The sequence below is a fragment of the Megascapheus bottae genome, chromosome 6, assembly GCF_031878675.1.
Source record: "Megascapheus bottae isolate mThoBot1 chromosome 6, mThoBot2.hap1, whole genome shotgun sequence".
Lineage (NCBI taxonomy): Eukaryota > Metazoa > Chordata > Mammalia > Rodentia > Geomyidae > Megascapheus > Megascapheus bottae.
The window spans coordinates 20,383,013-20,402,729 of record NC_143514.1 but is presented as its reverse complement, the minus strand read 5'-3'; the positions used below and the strand labels follow the sequence as shown (position 1 = coordinate 20,402,729).

Below are 19,717 nucleotides of genomic sequence, written 5' to 3'. Positions count from 1 at the left end.
GACCATCAAGGTGAACTCCAGTGCCCAGTTGGCACATCTCTGGTTTCCAAGGATCCTTCAAATCTCAGCCTTCTGAAGACCTAGCTACACAGAAGGCTGAGCTGTGAGGGTCCTAGTTTATAGCAACTGAGCTGGGGATAAAGAAGATTATTAATAGTAAACTTATAGAAATATTAAAATAACAAATATAAACCAGACTTGCAGCCTCTAAGCCTTCTCTGCCACACCTGTTGACATGACCTTGGCTTCCTGGCAGCTGCTGCCTAGGTCTTCGCCACATAGTGGCTTGTTTGAAGGCTCAGAGCGCCCTGCTCTCTCCTCTTACCCCTTTGAGACTGGGGTGGCCTTTGGGTACAACCTCGCAGGAGCCCGTGGCCATAGCCATTGGTGACCAAGCCTTTGGCCGTTGGGTCGTCAAGCTGCTTGCATCACTGTTGTTGCCACAGCTACGCTTCTTCCCTCCCTCCCCCTCCCCCCTCCTGGCCTCTCGAGAAGGCCCCTGTGTGAAGACTCAGGGCCCCGCCCCCACTCTCTTTTGAACTCATGCAAAACTCATGGCAGCCATTGCTTGTGACCTAGCTGAGGACCAGGGCCATAGCGAATGGTCATGCCATTGGTCTTTGAGGCTTTGGGCTGCTTGTGTCATCATCAGCACCATAAATGACACCGTGAGGCCACTGTTTCCCAGGCAGATGCCAGCCTCCCCAGGGGCCTGGATGGAGGGCTGTGCTTTCTCCAAGGTCCCCATGTGACCTTGTCTCTACTTCCACAGCTGCTGCTCCTCCTGCGGCTGCTGATGGCTCTGGTGCCCCAGAAATCTGCCCAACAGGGCCAAACAAGGATTCTCAGAGGAAGGTATTCAGGGCACCAGTGTACCCTGGAATTCCAAAGTGATTGCTGGTGGCCACTATTGCCACTTTTGGTCACAGAATTTCCACTAGAAGAGCCTGAAGGGAAAATGGTGGACAAAGAGATGAAGGAATGCTATGATCGCTTCACCTCCACAGCCTCTGAAAATGGGACATACTACAAATTTGCTTCAGGAATGTAGTAATGGTTTTTTTTTTTTTTTACTTTCACACATAAAAGTGTATATTTGGATGTTCAACTTGGAAAAGACACACATTTATTTCTGAGAACTGAGTCAGTGCTCTTACCTAGAATCATCTGGCCTCCACATTCATGAAGTGCTCATCTGTCCTTCACTGACTCATTTCCCACTGAGAGAGGCTCAAGGCCAAAGCTGAGAAGAGGATCAGAGTACAACAGTGTATTGTTGGTCAGTAAGAGAGGTCATTTACCTGTTGTCAAACTGAGTGTAAACTTTAGTCTCTGTTTCACCTTACATTTTGACAGCTGTCTGTTCATGTATGTTTATATAGATTGGAAAAAACTATGCAAATCTGTGCTGAACAATGCCCTTCCTTCTTCCTACTAAATCATTTGGAATATCTTTAACTATAATACTTTCATAACTGGTTGCAGAAGTTTGAATATCCCAAGTATTTATGTTCAGACTGATGACATAGAACACATGTCACATGTGTTGTCCTTTTTTGAAGTAGACATAATGTAAGTTGCCTGATACACTAAAATTTCAACCAGGTGATAATTCTTTGCTAATAAACCATTATTTTTTTCCTATTAATAAAATGATTGGAGCTTCACAGGTTTCTTCTGGGCTTGTTGATCAGATTAAAACAACAATGGACTGGAAAAAATATTGTTTAAAGGAGATATCTAAAGATACACTATCCATTTTTTTGTAAATGTAACATTTATAGTTGAATTGGACAAAGCAGACCCTATGACTTTTCTTTTCAGAAATTATATATATATATGTGTATATATATATACATAAAGAATTTGAACTACAACACATGCTTATGAGAGTGTGAGAAAACAGTATCCTAATACACTTTTGGTTGGAAGGCAGTATGGAAGTCAGTATGGAGATTCCTAAAAAAAAAAACAAAAAACAAAAAAAAAACCACGGTCATTGATTTAGTGATCCCACTCTTGGAAATGAGCTAAAAGAACGCAAGTCAGTGCATAATAAAGGCACCAGTACAACTGTGTGTATTGCAACACTATAATCTCCAAGTTAAGCAAACAAATGCCAGGTTGGTGAACATCATGGCAACTGTGACAGCCATCATCAAGGTCCCTGAGATCCGGGATGGCACCAGGATCGTGAAGATGGTGCTCGCTCACACATCTGGGACCTGAGCCTGGACGATGCCTTGGAGCCTAGGCAGGCTTCCTGGGGCAGCTGACAGCCAGGCGGGCAGCCAGCGTGGTGCTGGAGATGATCCAAAGCAGCTACTCAGTTTTTGATCCATATAGCTAACATGATGCTATGATCAGGTCACATAGTGGTGAATACTGTCAGATTCTTAGGGCTTTTACGTGCCTTACAACCACAAGATGGCTCCCTCATCATCCTGTAAGTTAAGGACCTAATTTGGCTTTTATGACTACCAGCCTAATTGCCTATGTTTGTTTCTATGGGAATGACAAAAGATCTTCTCCCCAGGCCACAGTTTAGTGACTGTAGATAGTTCTTTAAGATCCTAGTTTCTGGCTGGGAGTTTGGCCGAGTGGTAGAATGCTTGCCTAGCATGCATGAAGACTGGGGTTCGATTCCTCAGTACCACATACATAGAAAAAAAGCCAGAAGTGGTACTGAGGCTCAAGTGGGTAGAGCTCTAGCCTTGAGAAAGTCCAAGGACAGTGCTCAGGCCCTGAGTTCAAGCCCAGGACTGGCAAAAAAAAAAGAGTAAGATCCTAGTTTCACCCACATTTGGGAATATACAGGACTGGGCAAATCCCAGACCATTTATTTTGAACTCATAACTTCAGTTACTGGAATCACACTCTCTAATAGCACTTTGCTGGCATAAGCAGCAAAGTTCTCTTCCTATCCCAAAGACACTGAATTGTAGGCAGGGATGTAAGTTCTAAATTTCATTCGTGCTTGTGCATTCTGATCTAAGAATGCTCTACAAACAGCTCTGCAAAAATCACTGGTAGTTTCCACTGTCCCCAAACTAGCATGATAGATTTTGTCCTAATCAGACTACAGCCATGTGAATTCAGCTGCTGGCATAAAGCCTTGATATCACTTGACATATTCAAGAAACCAGAAAAGGAATAATTGGTGTTCTTCAGCTCCAGATCATTAACTCCCAATGGTAAATCTTTGTCGTCTAATCTTTCTTTCTGGGACCTAAGGATACTCAACTCAACTCTGGAAGAATCAGGACTGTCGATATCAAACCTACCAGCTTCAGAATCACTCTCTTCAGCCCAAGGTACTTCATGAAGATTTTTCCTGTGTCCTATACATCAAATGACACTCACACTACTCATACTAACCCAAATGCTATCTCCATGGATCTCAGAAATCTGGGCAACATTACTCCCACAACTCACAGATTTAGATTTTGGACTAGATGTATTGGTTCCCTGATAACACTTGTCCTGTGCCCTTCAATATGGAAGGTATCCTGTGGATCTAAAATCTCCAAACAAAGTGTCTTAACTGTGTTAGAAGTCCCCAGTACTGCCTGTAATTGTCCTGTGGGAACAAGGGAATGTCTCATTCAAATCATTGTGCTACAAATCAGCGAGCCTATCATCAGTGCCACAGAAGTAAGCATTTTCTGGGCTTATCAGATAGTAGCTGCAAAAGCGCCATTCCATTCTGTAGCTCCAAGACTATAGATTCTGTTGCTGCAGGTTCAGAAGACCTCCACATTTATCCTAAGAGTCTGAGGATATGTCTCATTTCCATCATGTGGCTCTGGAATATAACTGCTACTGCTACAACTGTTAGTATCTTCTGAGTTTGCCATAAGGGTGCTAGAGACAATTCTCTCTTCACTGTCCTCCATAAGGATGGCAGCACAGTGTCATCAGAGCTCAGCACTTGGTACCTGGAAGACAAATTCCTATGCAAGGTCATATCTGTGTGTGTGAGCATTTATGACACCATTGGTAAAAAAAAAAAGACTATCAAGACAAGCAGGTGGCTTCAGAGAGCTGATAAGGAGATATATTTGAGAACATACATATTTATCCTGTCCTGTAACAAGTGAATATGTTTATCAGGCCAAATGTTTCCCACAACTGGTCTAGTCTAGAGAATTTCAAAGAAACTGTATACTCAAAGATGATAAAAATCATACAGACATTTAGTTTTGAATTTCTCTAAACACAAAACACCTGTTCGATGATATCTACACAAAAATGTCAAAAGTTATTTCAGGCCGGAAGCATAGCCTAGTGGTAGAGTGCTTGCCTGGCATACATAATGACCTGGGTTTGATTCCTCAGTACCACATACACAGAAAACACTGCAAGTGGTGATGTAGCTCAAGTGGTAGAGCTCTAGCCTTGGGAAAGCCCAAGGACTGTGCCTAGGCTCTGAATTCAAGCTCCAGAAGTGGCAAAAATAAAAAAGCTATTGCATAAGATCAGAAAAAATGAATGCCAGCATCAACTACATAAACATAAACACAAGGGCATGAAAAACAAGGGGAAAATATCCATAACTACCCAAATACATAAATCAAATGTCTTTCCCCCATTAGACCTAATGAACAGATGTTCTGATATAACAGTAGGAGAATTCAACATACCATTTCATCAGTGGACCAATCATCCTTATGGAAAGTCAAAAGGAAACATCTGAGTTGGGCTATAATTTAAGGAAAATGACCTAATAGACGTTGCAGAGCACTGTATCCAATAGTTGTGGAGTATACATTCTTTTCATCAGCACATGAAACATTGTTCAAGATAGATAGTATCTAAGGCTATAAATCAAGTCACATTCTTTAAACTGAAACCATAATCATGTACCTTTAATCAAAATGGATTAAAATTACAAATTAAATAGAAAGAAAAATAGAAACTGTACAAATATATGAAAATTGAAAAATGCATTTCTAATTGATGGGATAGTAGAAGAAAGTAAGAGAAAAAGATTTATAGAATTTACTGAAAATGATAACATATCATACCCAAATCTGTGAGATGTGGTAGAAGCAATACTGAAAGGAACATATATAATGAGAAATATGTATTTGAAAAGTCCATAGAAAGATCTCTTCAAACAACTAATATGTCATGCTTGGGTTTGAATATGAAGTGCCTCCCAATAGGCTCATGTATTAGAGGCTTTGTGGCTAGATAATAGGCTTCTAGGAAGTGACTGAACCATTAGTGCTCTGATCTAATCAGTGGATAAATCCATCGATGAATTTATGACTTTGAATTATGAGTAATTTTTGAAAGGTTAGTTGAAACTTCAGCAGGTGAGACCTGCTGGGGAAAGTAGATAAATAGAGATTTGCTTCCCAGCCTTTGTGAGGCATGAAGGTCTGTTTCATTAAACCCTCTCTGCAAACATGTTCTGCCTCTCCTCAGGCCCAAAGCAATGAAGCCTGAAGTAAAACTTCAGCCGAAAGTATGAGGCAAAATCTTTCCTCCTTTTAACTAGCTTATTTCAGGTATTTGCTAGAGTGTTTTTTAAAAAAAAAATGTAACTATCGGGGCCAGGAGTTTGGCCTAGTGGTAGAGTGCTTGCCTAGCATGCACAAAGACCTGGGTTCGATTCCTCGGTATCACATACATAGAAACAAAGCCAGAAATGGTGCTGAGGCTCAAGTGGTAGAGCTCTAGCCTACCCTCAAGCCCAGGACTGGCAAAAAGTAACTATCACAGAAAATTGTCACCAGAAATGTGGGGTTGTTTCCAGGACTATTTGACTTTTTCCTTTAAAAGTTTTTGGAACTGGTTTGAAGGAAGTATCAAAAGAGTTTGAAAAACAAGCTACATGGAAGCTGTAGAATTTTGTAAGCAGAGATTAATGGACAATTCTGGTAGAAGCTCAGAAAACCAGAATAGTGATAATACGTGGGAAGAAAAGTATGTGTTTATATGTAATGTTTAAGGTTTCATGTACAAATGAGGCCTATGAAGAATTGTTGTAGAAATCCAGGTGCCAGTAGCTCATACCTATCATCTAGCTACTCAGAAAGCTGAGGCCTGATCAAGATTCAAAACCTGTCCAAACAGGAAAGTCCATAAAACTCTTATATTCAAGTAATTACCAAAAAAAGAAAAAGAAAAAAAAGCTGGAAGTCAAACTGTGGCTCAGGTTATAGAGTACTGGCTTTGAGTGAAGAAAGCTCAGGGACATCAGTAGATGAGTGGATCAACAAGATGTGGTATTTGTACACAATGGAATTCTATGCTGCTGTCAGAAAGAATGACATCGCCCCATTTGTAAGGAAATGAAAGACTTAGACAAAATCATATTAAGTGAAGTAAGCCAGACTCAAAGGAACCTAGGCTCAATGTTTTCCCTCATTTGTCATAATCAGTAGAAACCTTGGGCTGTACTAGCAGAAATTTGCAATAGAGCAAAACCTTGATACATAAGGCCATATAGTATGACGCTAAATGAAAGGACCTCTAGGATATAGAAACAAAAGCCATATAAAGAGTGATTGTTGTCCTTAATGTACTATGTTATCTCTCATCGCTTTTGCTGTTCCTTGGTTATCTCATATTGTTACAGTATCTCACTTTGTTATCTGTTATATTGGATATATTTGTATTTGGTTATTTGAAATTGGATAGGGAAGGGGGAAAACAAAATGAGGGGTGGGAGTGGCGGGGGGGGGAAATGGGCACCAAGACATGTGAAAGGGTATCAATGTATGTGAATTAATGCACCTTCTATCTGGCAAATATAATGTAACCCTTCTATTAATTACAATAAAAATATATGAAAAAAGAGAAAGCTCAGGGACAGCATCCAGTATCTGAGTTCAAGCCCCAGGATGGGCACAAAGAAAAAAATTATTCTAGGAAGCAATCATGTCACCTTACATCACACAAAATATCTACATTTTATCTGTGCTGTAAGACTCTGGGTGAGACTGAGGTTATAGGCAAAGAATTAATTCATCTGCTAAAGCTAAGTTCAAGGCACCCCACGAATCAGGCTGTTGTATATAGGTTTATCTAAGGGTAGTTTGCTGGGAGTTAGTGACAAATGAAGAAAAAAGGCAGAGCAGAAACACTTGAAAATTTGCAGTTTGGTCCAGAAAAGGAATATAATGTACAATAGTGGGCAAGAAGGTTGTGATCATTAAAGGGAGTGATGTAAAAAAAGTTGAGGACTTTGCACTGAGACAAAAGGAAAACACCTAGAGGGAATCTCAGGAATAATCAAGACTCTCCACATTACAGGCTCAAATGTGTAAATGTCTAAAGTAATTTGAAAAAAACTTTCCTTTGAAAAGAGAGCAATACTAGGAGGCAGAGAAGAGAGAAAGAGAGAGGAGGTGTTTATTCCCTAGACATGTTTTCACATTCAGCTATCCAGGTTCTTAGGGTCTGCAGATGGTGAGTCTAAGTGGCTTTAATTAACACTTAAGCTGGTAGCAGAGATTGGTGTGAAACATATGATTTGGTTTCTGAGTATGTAGAAGGCAGGAGGGATGGAGCTGTGGAGACTTCTGCTTAGCCTGGTTGTCTAGGCACTGTGTTGTGAGGTGTTATTCCCTGTGGACATCCCCTGAGAGAGTGGTCCGTGAAGCTGTAGGAGTAAAGCCAAAAATGCAGTGGAAACCCTGGCAGGTGGAAGATATCAGGAATTTGGAATATGTGCTGAGAGAAGTGGAAGGAACTAAAGAAAATAGCCCAGGAAGTCTTTTTGGATGGAGTCAGAAAAGGCGTAGGAATACACATGCAACTCAAGATATGCCACTATGTGCTGCAACTGCCAGACATTGAGCCAAAAGATCTAATGCTTTCATGACTTGGATTCAGCCTTGCTTTGGTCCTATTTCTCACCTCGATATCTCTGTTCATCATTTGGGAATAGAAGTGTTTACCATGTGCCATTCTATATTATAAGCATACAACTTATTTTTTCAATTTTACAGGGATGCATAGCTAAGGACTTGTCCTGGGTATCAGAAGACATGAATTTGGGCATGAATTTTTTTTTTGCCAGTCCTGGGCTTGGGCTCAGGGCCTGAGCACTGTCCTTGGACTTTCTCAAGCTAGAGCACTACCACTTGAGCCACAGCACCACTTCTGGCTTTTTTCTATGTATGTGGTACCGAGGAATCGAACCCGGGTCTTCCTGCATGCTCAGCAAGCACTTTAAGCACTAGGCCAAACTCCCAGCCCCTGGGCATGAATTTTTGAGCAATGACCAACTACTAAGATTTGGGAGACTCATAAAGATGAACAAAACACACTTTTTTCCATCATGAAGTAAGTGTAAATTTTTTGCAATCAGACAAGGCGTACTGTGCTTTGGATATGAAGTACCCCTGACTGCTCAAGTGCTACTGGTTTGGTTACCAGCTTGCATCATGAAGGCTCTGACCTAATTCATGACTTGATCTATTGAAAGCTTTATATTTTGATAACACTGTTGGGAGGTATTAGAAACTTTAATTGTGCTTTATAAGTGGATCTTGTCTCCTTCCCTTTCTATTTACTTCTTTTTGCTTCCCAGCTGTCTCTACACCACTATGTCCTCTCTGCCATGTTGTACTTCCTTATCTTCATCCCAAGGCAATGGAGCTGTCTGACTCTTGACAGAGACCTTTGAAAGTATGAGCCATAGTAAGTTTTTCATCCTTGTTTATTTTATTTGTCAAAGCAACAAAATCTCAACTAACATATAAGAGCAAACAAAATTCAAAGTTAATGGTCAGAACATGAATAGATACAAGCACAATTAAGCCTACAACAAATCAGTGAAATAAAGAGTTTGACTTTTGGAAATGATGCTGTGGCTGAAAGGGCAGCGTGGTAGCCTTGAGCTGAAGAGCTCAGGGACAGTGTCCAGGCTCAGAGTTCAAGCCCCATGACCATCAAAAAAAGTTTGATTTTTGAAAAGATAAACAAAATTGGTGTTCAGAGAAAAGAGAATAAAATTAATAAAACAGAGTTAAAACAGAGACATTACCAATGACAGTTGCTGGCAGGGTTTGGAGAAAAAGGAACCCTAATACATTGCTGGTGGGAATGTGGACTAGTTCAGCCACTCTGGAAAGCAGTGTGGAGGTTTCTTAAAGAACTGAAAATAGACCTTTACAATCCCGCCATACCACTTCTGGGCATCTATCCTAAACATCATGACCCAAGATATTATAAGGACACCTGCTCAGCTATGTTCATCTCTGCACTATTCACAATAGCCAGGCGATGGAAACAATCCAGATGCCCTACTGCAGATGAATGGATACAGAAAATGTGGTATATATACACAATGGAATTCTACATAGCCAACAGACAAGATAAAATAATGGCATTCTCAGGGAAATGGATGAATTTAGAGCGAATCATGTTGAGTGAGACAAGTCAAGACCTAAGGAACAAAAGGCGCGTGGTATCCTTAATATGTAGCTATTAAATCCAAAGAGTACAAGAGCAAGGACTCAATAACTGCATACCCAAAGCTATGGACATGGTAATGGAAATATAAACATAACTATATAGACATAAAAACCTATGACTCTATAGACATAATGTTTTATTTCTTAAATTAATATGTTTCTATAACGTACAAACCCTTAGCCTAATTTTGATTAAGTTCTAAATACTAAGTCCCAGTGATTGTAAATAGATTCCCTCCTTGAACACTTGTTTCTTAAACTTGTCATTTAAAATATGATGTAAAAATCAACATTAATAAATTCTTTAAAAAACAAAAAACAAACAAACAAAAAAACAGAGACATTACAACTGACACAACAGAAATACCAAAGATCATATACTAAAGACTGAAAAACATAATAAAGGTATAAATTATTGAGGATATCCCCATAAAAATTGAATAAAAATAAATAGAAAATCTAAACAATCCAATGAGTTGTGAGATCGAAGCTTTAAAAATCTACTGCCTAAAAACATCCAGGATCTAATGGCTTTCCAGTCAAATTATACAAAACTTTTAAAGAATAACCACATTTCTGATTAAACTATTACAAAAATTGAAATAGAAGAAACATATTAAACTTTTCTATGAAGTCAGCATAATCCTGATACTAAGTTCAGACAACTTGTAATTCAATGATTAAAAAAAAATCTATGGGCCGGGAGTTTGGCCTAGTGGTAGAGTGTTTGCCTAGCATGCACAAAGAGCCGGGTTCGATTCCTTGGTACCACAAACATAGAAAAAAGCTGGAAGTGGTGCTGAGGCTCAAGTAGTAGAGTGCTAAGCCTTGAGAAAGTCCAGGGACAGTGCTCAGGCCCTGAGCCCAAGCCCAGGACTGGCAAACTGCCCCCCCCCAAAAAAAACAAAAAACAAAAAAAAGTCTATATAAGATTGGGGCTAGGAAAGCATGGGTTCTGAAAATATTAATGCCAATGAAAAGAGATCAATAACTTTACACCAGAACAAAAGGAAAGATGCCATCTCAAAAAGGCCAGACTAAACTCATCACAGGCTCCAAGGCATGCAAGAGTAAACTCACCAGAAAGACTTCCCTTGAAAAGAAAGTACCTTTACATACAATGGCAGCCTAGGAGAAAGTGTTATCTCAGGATTTAACCATTTTTTGGCTGCCTAGACAACAAGAAACTACTGAAGCTGTGGTCCAAATTGATCTAATTACGGACGAGTGTGTCAGTTACTGATTGATCAGTTCCTGATCTGTGGTGGAAGACTTCATCATTCTCCACTTGATGCTGGATTGGCAGATGTGCAAATTACAGGATATTTGGAATCATGGACAATTCCACCCAGATGTCTTTAATTTTAATTTTTATTGTTATTATAAATATGATGTGCTTATATAATTTAGGTAAAGAGTACATTTCTTTTTAGAAAATGTCACCCCTTCTCTTGCTCTTTTTCAGTTTTTTCCCTCCTTTCCCGTCTACATGTTGTATAGTTTATTTTCAACCTAGCATTTAGTGAGTATCACTACTGTATTTGTTCCCTCTCTCCCCTCCATTTCTGTATCTTCCCAGAGACAGATAAATGAACAAGCAAGACAAAAAGAAAAGAAAACAACAACAAAAAAAGGAAAAATCTTTTTTACCCAGATTTCCAAGGAAGGCCTGGGTGGCAACCACTGATGAATGAAGTTGTGAGAATGGATCCCAAGCAATCATGGAAACTCCAGGATGTTAGAGATACACAGAACTTAGAACAGCTCTAAGAGGGAACTCCTGGGCAATGAGTGGAGCCCTTCTGGAAGAGAGATCATGTAAATAGTAAGGGCAAAGTGTCTGGGATGCCCAAGCTCATGTTATGAAACCACATGCCTTTAATACTGGACATGGTTTCATGGTGGCCACATTGGGTTTTGGTCTTATTTTCACCGAATACTTCTATGCTATTTTCCTGTCTTTCCCTTTTGAAATGGGTATATGTGATTTGTGCCATTGAATCTTAGAAATATCTAGCTTTCTTTTGGATGATACAAGGGTTTATAACTAACCATTTTGAGTTCCAGAGAGATTTTGTACTTTCATTTGTACTTTTGAATAATATTAAAATCATTAAAACTTTCTCTGAAGATAGACTGAATGCATTTTACATTTTGAGATGAATATAAGCCTTCAGGAGGAAATAAAATAGAATCTTATACATCAGCTTTTATTTATCCTATTAGAAAGTGGATTTATGGCGGGGAGGGAAATGGGTACCAAGACATGTGAAAGGGTATCAATGTATGTGAATTAATGCACCTTCTATCTGGCAAATATCATGTAACCCTTTTACTAATTACAATTAAAAAAAAGAAAAAAAAACGAAAGTGGATTTATGGTAAGGTGATTAGGTAATCATGGCAGAACTTTCATGATATGGACTAGTACCATTGTAAAAGAGCCTAGAGATCTCAACTGTTACCAATTTCCAATTATGTTTCATTCAAGTAGCAGTCTAGACCTTCAGTTAGGTGTGCATCCAGTGAAAAGTTGTAACCTATTAACAAGAAAAGGGGATCTTACCATATATCAGGTATGATTTATTCTTAGATTTGCTAGCTTTTAGAACTGTGATTAATAAACATATTAATAAACTTTATAAGCCCTGCAGTTACTAATCAACCTAAATATACAAAGTTATTGGGAATTCATTTATACTGGTTATTTAAAACTAGCAGCTTTGGGATCACTCCATAAGTAATAGGCCATACTAATGCACAAAATGAGATATATGTTGCTTTCAAAAACAAAATAAACCAAATAAATGTCATACTTCTTTTCTTGATTTTAGTAGAACACAATGCAATATCTTAGTACTATTAACCATAGAAGTATTTTGACAAGCCACGACCACAAGATATCTAGAAATATCACTAAAGCAGAAGGTTCCTGAATTGTAGTTAGTTTTCCACTGGAAGACGCAGATCCTGGAGCCCGAACTCATGCCCTGGGTGCTGCCTTGAGCAATTTGTGGGAGAGAGCGAGGCTGGGTCCCTATTGTTTTGGTGCCATCTTGCTTCCTCTGCCTTGAGCTCTTTTGATCAAGGCTAGGACTCTGTCACTTGAGCCACAGCTCCACTATTGGATTTTTGGCATTTAACTAGAGATAAGTCTCATAGACTTTTCTGCCTAGGATTGGCTTCAAGCTATGATCCTCAAATTTTAGCCCCCTGAGTAGCTAGGATTCTAAACATGAACTAACAACTTCTGGTTCATTTTTAAAAATTGATATGATGATACATCACATATGCATATATAGTACAACATATGTACATGGTATATACATAGAGCATATGCATGTATGTATGTATATACATGTATATGTATGTACATGTATATGTAGTATTCCACTGAAGGAACCAGTGGAGGGGATAGATGATGGTGGTCAGTCATGAATATGATGAAATATGTTGTATGCATCTACGAAAATAGTACAATGAAATCGTTAAAATCTTTTTTTTAAAGGTGAGGATCAGGAATGTGTTCTCAGCACGCATGAAGCCCTTGGTACCACATACACAGAAAAAGCTGGAAGTGGTAATAAGGCTCAAGTGGTAGAGAACTAGCCTTGAGAAAGCCCAACAACATTGCCCAGGCCCTGAGTTCAAGACTCAAGATTAACCAAAAAAAAAAAAGCATGGGAGGAGTAACATAAGAAAGAATAATAGTATAATCAAAGTATATTTATATATGTATGGAAATATCACAATGAAACTTCCTTGTACACTTAATGTATACTAATAGGGAACCTATTTTCTCATTTATTTATTTTTATTATATTTCAGAAGTTGTACAATGAGGTTTCAGTTCAATATATCAGTTTATAAATACAATGAATATTGATCAAAATCTCCCACCATCATTCTCTTATATCTATCCCAACCCCTCTATTTCCTCAAGTTACCTGGTTCTAGTTTCATGTATGTACATAGAGTATTATGACTGTTTCCACCCACCAATCCTCTCTCCATTCATCTGCCCCTTCCCCACCTACTACTGTAGGCAAAATATGTTTTAGCTTCCTAAGAGTCATTTGAGGGGCCTATTTTCAAACAGGAAATTTAGACGAACAGTGACTAATACAGGAAGGTCTATTAAAATCAGGGCACAGCAACCAGCTTTTAAGTTTACTATATGACAGTTATTTTTATTGGAGAGATGAAAGGGATCAAAATTATAATGCACTTCACAGAGAAACAGATGAAAGATGAAGGAAGTACTGTTTATGAAAGGAACTTCTTTGAGTGGATTGGACAAATAGAGTCATGTTATGAAGCTCATATTGAACTGGAATAGTGTCTTGTAAAATAAGAAGGCTTTGTAGAACTATGATGGCTCATAGCTTTTAATCAAGAGAACTAAAGGAATTTGGTGAGCCTCATAAGAAAAACTGGTAATGGGGTGGGGGTGAAGGGAGGGAGATGGGGACCAAGACATGAGAAAGAGTATCAATGTTTGTGAAGTATTGCACCTTCCATCTGGTGAATATAGTGTAACTCTTCTATTAATTACAATGAAAAATATGTGGAAAAAATTTGCTGTCATATATGACTTGCAAATAACTAAAGTTAACTTTTTTTTATAATTTTGAAGAATACTCACTGGTTTCAACTTTGACCATATGACATATGACAGATTCTATTATCTATCTTAGTATAAAAAGTACCTTTTACAGTTTAATAGTTATGTACATTTATATTCTCTCTTTCTTTATCTCTTCTCTCCCCACCCAGTGATACTAAGATTTCAACTCATGGCCTCATGCTTGCTGTACAGGTGCTCTACTACTTGAACCATGTTCCAAGAAAGTCATGCTTTATAGTTATAATTTTATCAAATGGATCTCAAGTTTTTCCCACACCATCCTAGATTTCAATTCTCCTACAAATGTCTCCTGTTTTCTAGAATTACAGAAGTAAATCACCATTAAATGTATGATTATCTTATTTTTAGTTTTCATACTGAAAAGATTCAAATGGTTTATTTATTATCCTTCCAATATTAGAAAATGTTGAATTTTTTAAAAATGTACATTTTTTTTTGCCAGTCTTGGGCTTGGGCTCAAGACCAGAGCACTGTCCTTGGGTTTTCTCAAAGCTAGAGCTCTACTACTTGAGCAATAGCACCGCTTCTGGCTTTTTCCTGTGTATGTGGTACTGAGGAATGGAACCCAGGTCTTTGTGTGTGCTAGGCAAGCACTCTACCACTAGGCCAAACTCTCGGCCCTTTAACCTTTCTTAAAGAAGAATAAATCTACACTTATGTTCTCTCCACCTTTTTGTTTTTGTTTTGTTTTGGTCTAGGAAAAGTATTTGCCATTCTTTATTTCTCAAAGATAGCTTAGCTGGGTACAAAATTCCTAGTGAATAATTATTTTTCCCTTTAATATTTTCCCTTCTTTTCCTTCCTTCCTTCCTTCCTTCCTTCCTTCCTTCCTTCCTTCCTTCCTTCCTTCCTTCTTTCCTTCTTTGACAATGAGTTTCATTACATCACTTTCATACATGTGCATAATATACTTCTGACATAATCACTATCTCTCTTATTACCCTGTTTGTTCCCTTTCTCCTCTTGCTTGTCCATATCTTCTTCCTAAATTGTCTCTTTTTTATTTTCAAGCGAAAACCTTCATTCTACATGAGAGCAAACACTTGCTATTTGTCCTTCTTACTCTCTAACCTGTTATGTTTCTGCTGAGAAACTGACTACTGAATTGTGGAGCAAACTGTATGTTACTTGTTTCTTTTCTCTTGCAGCCTCAATAACTTTCTCTGACTCTTTCACCAGGAGACCTTGACTATAAAATGTGTAGGTGCACACCTGGGATAAATTCTACTGTTAATCTTTGACCTACCTGAGACTACATGTGTGTATCCTTCTTTATGTTTGGGAAGCTTCCCATTGTTTTCTTTGTCCCTATGCTGGGGCTTGAACGCAGGATTGCGCCCTGTTTTCCTTCGCTTTATTTTCCTCAAGGCTGGTTCTCTACCATTGGAGCCACAGCTCCACTTCTGGTCTTTTGCTGATGAATTGGAGATAAGAATTAATTGGAGAAAGACTTTCTTGCTTGGGCTGGCTTCGAACCAAGATCCTCAGATCTCAGCCTCCAGAGTGACAGGCCTGGGCCACTGGTGCTCAGCTATTACCTTTTTTGTACAATTCTTTCAGTTTTTATCTTCAAGTCCTTCTTGAAACCCAATAACTGGAATATTTCTTATTTTAATACTGTTCTGAAGTTCCTGCCAGATTTCACCAATGCTTTGCATTCCTTTTCTTTTCTGTTTCCATCTAGCCCACTTTGAAGTTCAAGAATTTTTATTTGATTTTTAAAAGTTGCTTCCTGCGCGCGCGGGTCGGGGGTACGTGGTGGCGACTGAGGCAAAGCGAGAGCCTCCGAGACCAGCACAGCCGGAGACCGGAGCCGGCCGCGGGGGTCTGTCTGTGGGCCCCGAATCCCCTCGATGAACCGGAGGAGTCCCGTGGTGCCAGAATAAGATGGACGGTAGCTTCGATTGTGATTGTGGTGAGCTGGAGCCACCTGATCACTAACAAGACCTCTTCTGCCAGCCGCCAGCCACCAGGGCTTCCTGCTGATATACAGCAACCAGCCAACGTGCTTACCAGCACCTTAGAACGATGTTGCTCAGGACCAAACACTGAACGAATCTGCACTGTGAGGAGAAGGTTCATAGAAGCCTGTCGTGCGCGTATTTATTCCCATTCTTGTTAAATGTTAAATCGTTTAGCACAGTAAATCGGAGTGCATAGTATGTCATTTCATTCCGTTTGAGTTTCTTGAGTGTTCCTTTCAACTTTGTCTGCAGACTTGCTGCCCCTTTCTTGAACTGTGAGTCCTGCAATCTTTTTAAGTCTCCAGATGAATAGAGATTTTTGAGCTTTAAATCGAAGGGGAACTCAACCGGCCTGACCAGCATCTGTGATGAGTATCCACAACACATCTCGCTGTGGAAGCAGCGTTATTTTTCTTCTCCCTTTTGGAAAGATCTCTCCTTTTGATGCCCGTTTTCTTCCTTGTTTACACAAGTTCAACAATTGGAAAGCGTCTACAGAGTTCAGGAGTACCTGGATACAGACCTGGCGCACGTGCTGGAGCAGGGCCCGCTCCTGGAGGAGCACGCCAGGCTCTTCATGTACCAGCTGCTGCGCGGGCTCAAGTACATCCACTCCGCAAACGTGCTGCACAGAGATCTCAAACCAGCGAATCTTTGCATCAATACCGAAGACTTGGTGCTGAAGATCGGCGACTTTGGTCTTGCACGGATCGTGGATCCTCACTATTCCCATAAGGGTCATCTTTCTGAAGGACTGGTTACTAAATGGTACAGATCTCCACGTCTTTTACTTTATTTATTTATTTATTTTATTGTAATAAATGGGTTACATGATATTTGCCATATAGAAGGTGCATTAATTCGCATACATTGATACCCTTTCACATGTCTTGGTACCCTTTACCCTCCCCCTTCGCCCCCCCCCCCACGTCTTTTACTTTCTCCTAACAACTATACTGAAGCTATTGCCATGTGGGCTGCAGGCTGCATCTTTCCTGAAATGCTGGCTGGTAAAACCCTCTTTGCAGGTGCACATGAACTTGAACAGATGCAGCTGATTCTAGAGTCTATTCCTGTTGTCCATGAGGAGGACCGTCAGGAGCTTCTCAGCGTAATTCCAGTTTACATTAGAAACGACATGACTGAGCCACACAAACCTTTAAGTCAGCTGCTTCCGGGAATTAGCCAAGAAGCACTGGGCTTCCTGGAGCAGATTCTGACGGCGGAGGAAGCGCTCTCTCACCCTTACATGGGTATTTACTCCTTTCCCACGGATGAGCCCATTTCAAGCCACCCTTTTCACATCGAAGATGAAGTGGATGATATTTTGCGTATGGATGAAACTCACAGTCACATTTATAACTGGGAAAGGTACCATGATTGTCAGTTTTCTGAGCATGATTGGCCTATACATAACAATTTTGATATTGATGAAGTTCAGCTTGACCCGAGAGCGATGTCCGACGTCACCGATGAAGAGGAGGTACAAGTGGACCCCCGGAAATACTTGGATGGAGACCGAGAGAAGTACCTGGAGGACCCTGCTTTTGACACCAATTACTCCACCGAGCCCTGCTGGCAGTACCCAGACCATCATGAGAACAAGTACTGCGACCTGGAGTGTAGCCACACCTGTAACCACAAAACGAGGTCACCGTCATACCTTGACAGCTTAGTGTGGAGAGAGAGAGAGGTGAACCATTGTTACAAGCCCAAGCTTATTATAGACCTTTCCAACTGGAAAGAACAAAGCAAAGACAAATCGGATAAGAGAGGCAAGTCCAAGTGTGAGCGGAACGGGTTGGTGAAGGCCCAGATAGCACTAGAGGAAGCCTCCCAGCAGTGGGCTGAGAAGGAGATGGAAAAGAATCAGGAGAAGGGCATGGCGAACCAGGTACAGCTAGAAGCCTGGTACCAGTCGTCCTGGGACAGCCAGTTTGTGGGCAGCGGGGAGGAATGCTTCCTTATCAGTCAGTTCTACTGTGAGGTTAGGAAGGACGAGCAAGCTGAGGAGGAAAACACATCCACCACCTACCTGGACAAGTTCTTTAGCAGGAAGGATGAGTCTGAAGTACTAGAAACGGAGCCCGAGGAGGAGGACGGGCTCGGGGCCAGCCACAGCAGCGAGTTCCTCTTCAACAAGCAGCTCCAGTCCATAGGCATTCCCCAGTTTCCCAGCCAAATGGGGTCACCACTGAAGTCAGTCCAGGCCACCTTAACACCATCTGCTTTGAAATCCTCCCCTCAGATCCCTCCCAAAACCTACAGCAGCATCCTCAAACACCTAAACACTTAGCAGATAGTTCTCTTCGTACTTTTCATGAAATGTGTTTTGTCTTTTTTATTACTAGTTTTAAGTCATCTTGAATCAGAAGGTATCACTTAGTAAGGAATTAATTTGTTCTTGGTTTTTAAAACCCTGTCTTTTTTTTTCTCTCCCTGTGAGAGTTTTCATTGTAACTGGCATGTCTTTTGCACACACGGAATAGAGTGACTAATACAAGGGGGGAGACGAGTGTGCTGACACTTGGTGTTCTCCTACAAGGAGGTGATTTACAGGAAACAAAAACCTTGCCTTGAAATTTACACAGTGAGACTGTACATAATTGCATGAAATGCCTATTTTTTTTCCAAAACATTTTTCATTCATTAGTATTTTCCACTCTTTCATACTGTACACATTTCTTAAAGCACATGATACCAGCAGCAACTGAAGATGAATGCCGAGTTTGGTACACATGTGTTATCTACCTCAACGTAACAAGTCCATGGCAGAACCAGTTCCACTGCAGCCCCAGCATGCCCTCTGCGAGGCGGTGTCCACACCATCCTCTCAAGTGTTCTGCGGTCCCTAGCGCATCACATCTTATTTATTTTAGCAAATCAGTCTATTTTCTGTATTTAATGATAAAAAAAAATTCACTAGTATAAACCCTTTCTTTGCAACTACACTTAGTCCACGTGGCACCCTGGTTTGTTGCCTACCTAGCTGAACCTGTGCCATCAGCTCGTCCTGCAGTCCCGCCTCCTTACTTCATCCACTACTACCTGTTCATTTTAAGTAAGTACTCACTGTGTATAGGAATTTGTATTTTGGAGGTGCTTGATCTATCTACAAAGAAAATTTAGGAATTATATTATAAAATGCTCTTAGAAGTCTTAATTGTGTTTATTTTTTAAAGCCTGTAATGTTAGATTTGTGCATGGAAGTAATTAAGGTACATTACTATTGTAGTTCCCAAGTCGTCCATGGTAGACATTCGTTGTTTTTACTGAATGATCTAGTCCTCATCCCCAAGGCAAGCATGAATAAACTAGGTTAAATGTAGCATGGGACAGCACAGGCTTAGAGTTGGTTCCATCTATTTTATTTTGCTGAATACTGTCTGTATCTTTGGTTATCTTGTTCGAAGAAAAAGGACAAATAAAACATGGCCAGCAAAAAAAAAAAAAAAAAAAAGTTGCTTCCAGAGGCTGGGAGCGTAGCCTAGTGGTAGAGTGTTTGCCTAGCATGCACAAAGCCCTGGGTTTGACTCCTCGATACCCCATACACAGAAAAAGCCAGAAGTGGTGTTGTGGCTTAAGTGGCAGAGTGCTAGCCTTGAGCAAAAAGTGTCCAAGGACAGTGCCCAAGCCCCGAGTTCAAGCCCAGGACTGGTAAAAAAAATGCT

The 19,717-nt window shown here is 40.1% G+C and overlaps 1 protein-coding gene across 1 annotated transcript; it reads left to right on the top strand.

Annotated features, from left to right (window-relative positions):
* The first annotated feature begins 2,136 nt into the window (after window positions 1-2,136).
* LOC150061499 (mitogen-activated protein kinase 6-like) lies at window positions 2,137-18,342 on the top strand. Its single transcript, XM_090333964.1, has 5 exons — window positions 2,137-2,193; window positions 3,505-3,654; window positions 15,767-16,147; window positions 16,510-16,822; window positions 16,970-18,342. The coding sequence occupies exons 1-5, from the start codon at window positions 2,137-2,139 to the stop codon at window positions 18,340-18,342; spliced, it is 2,274 nt and encodes a 757-aa protein (XP_090190090.1).
* Window positions 18,343-19,717: the final 1,375 nt, after the last annotated feature.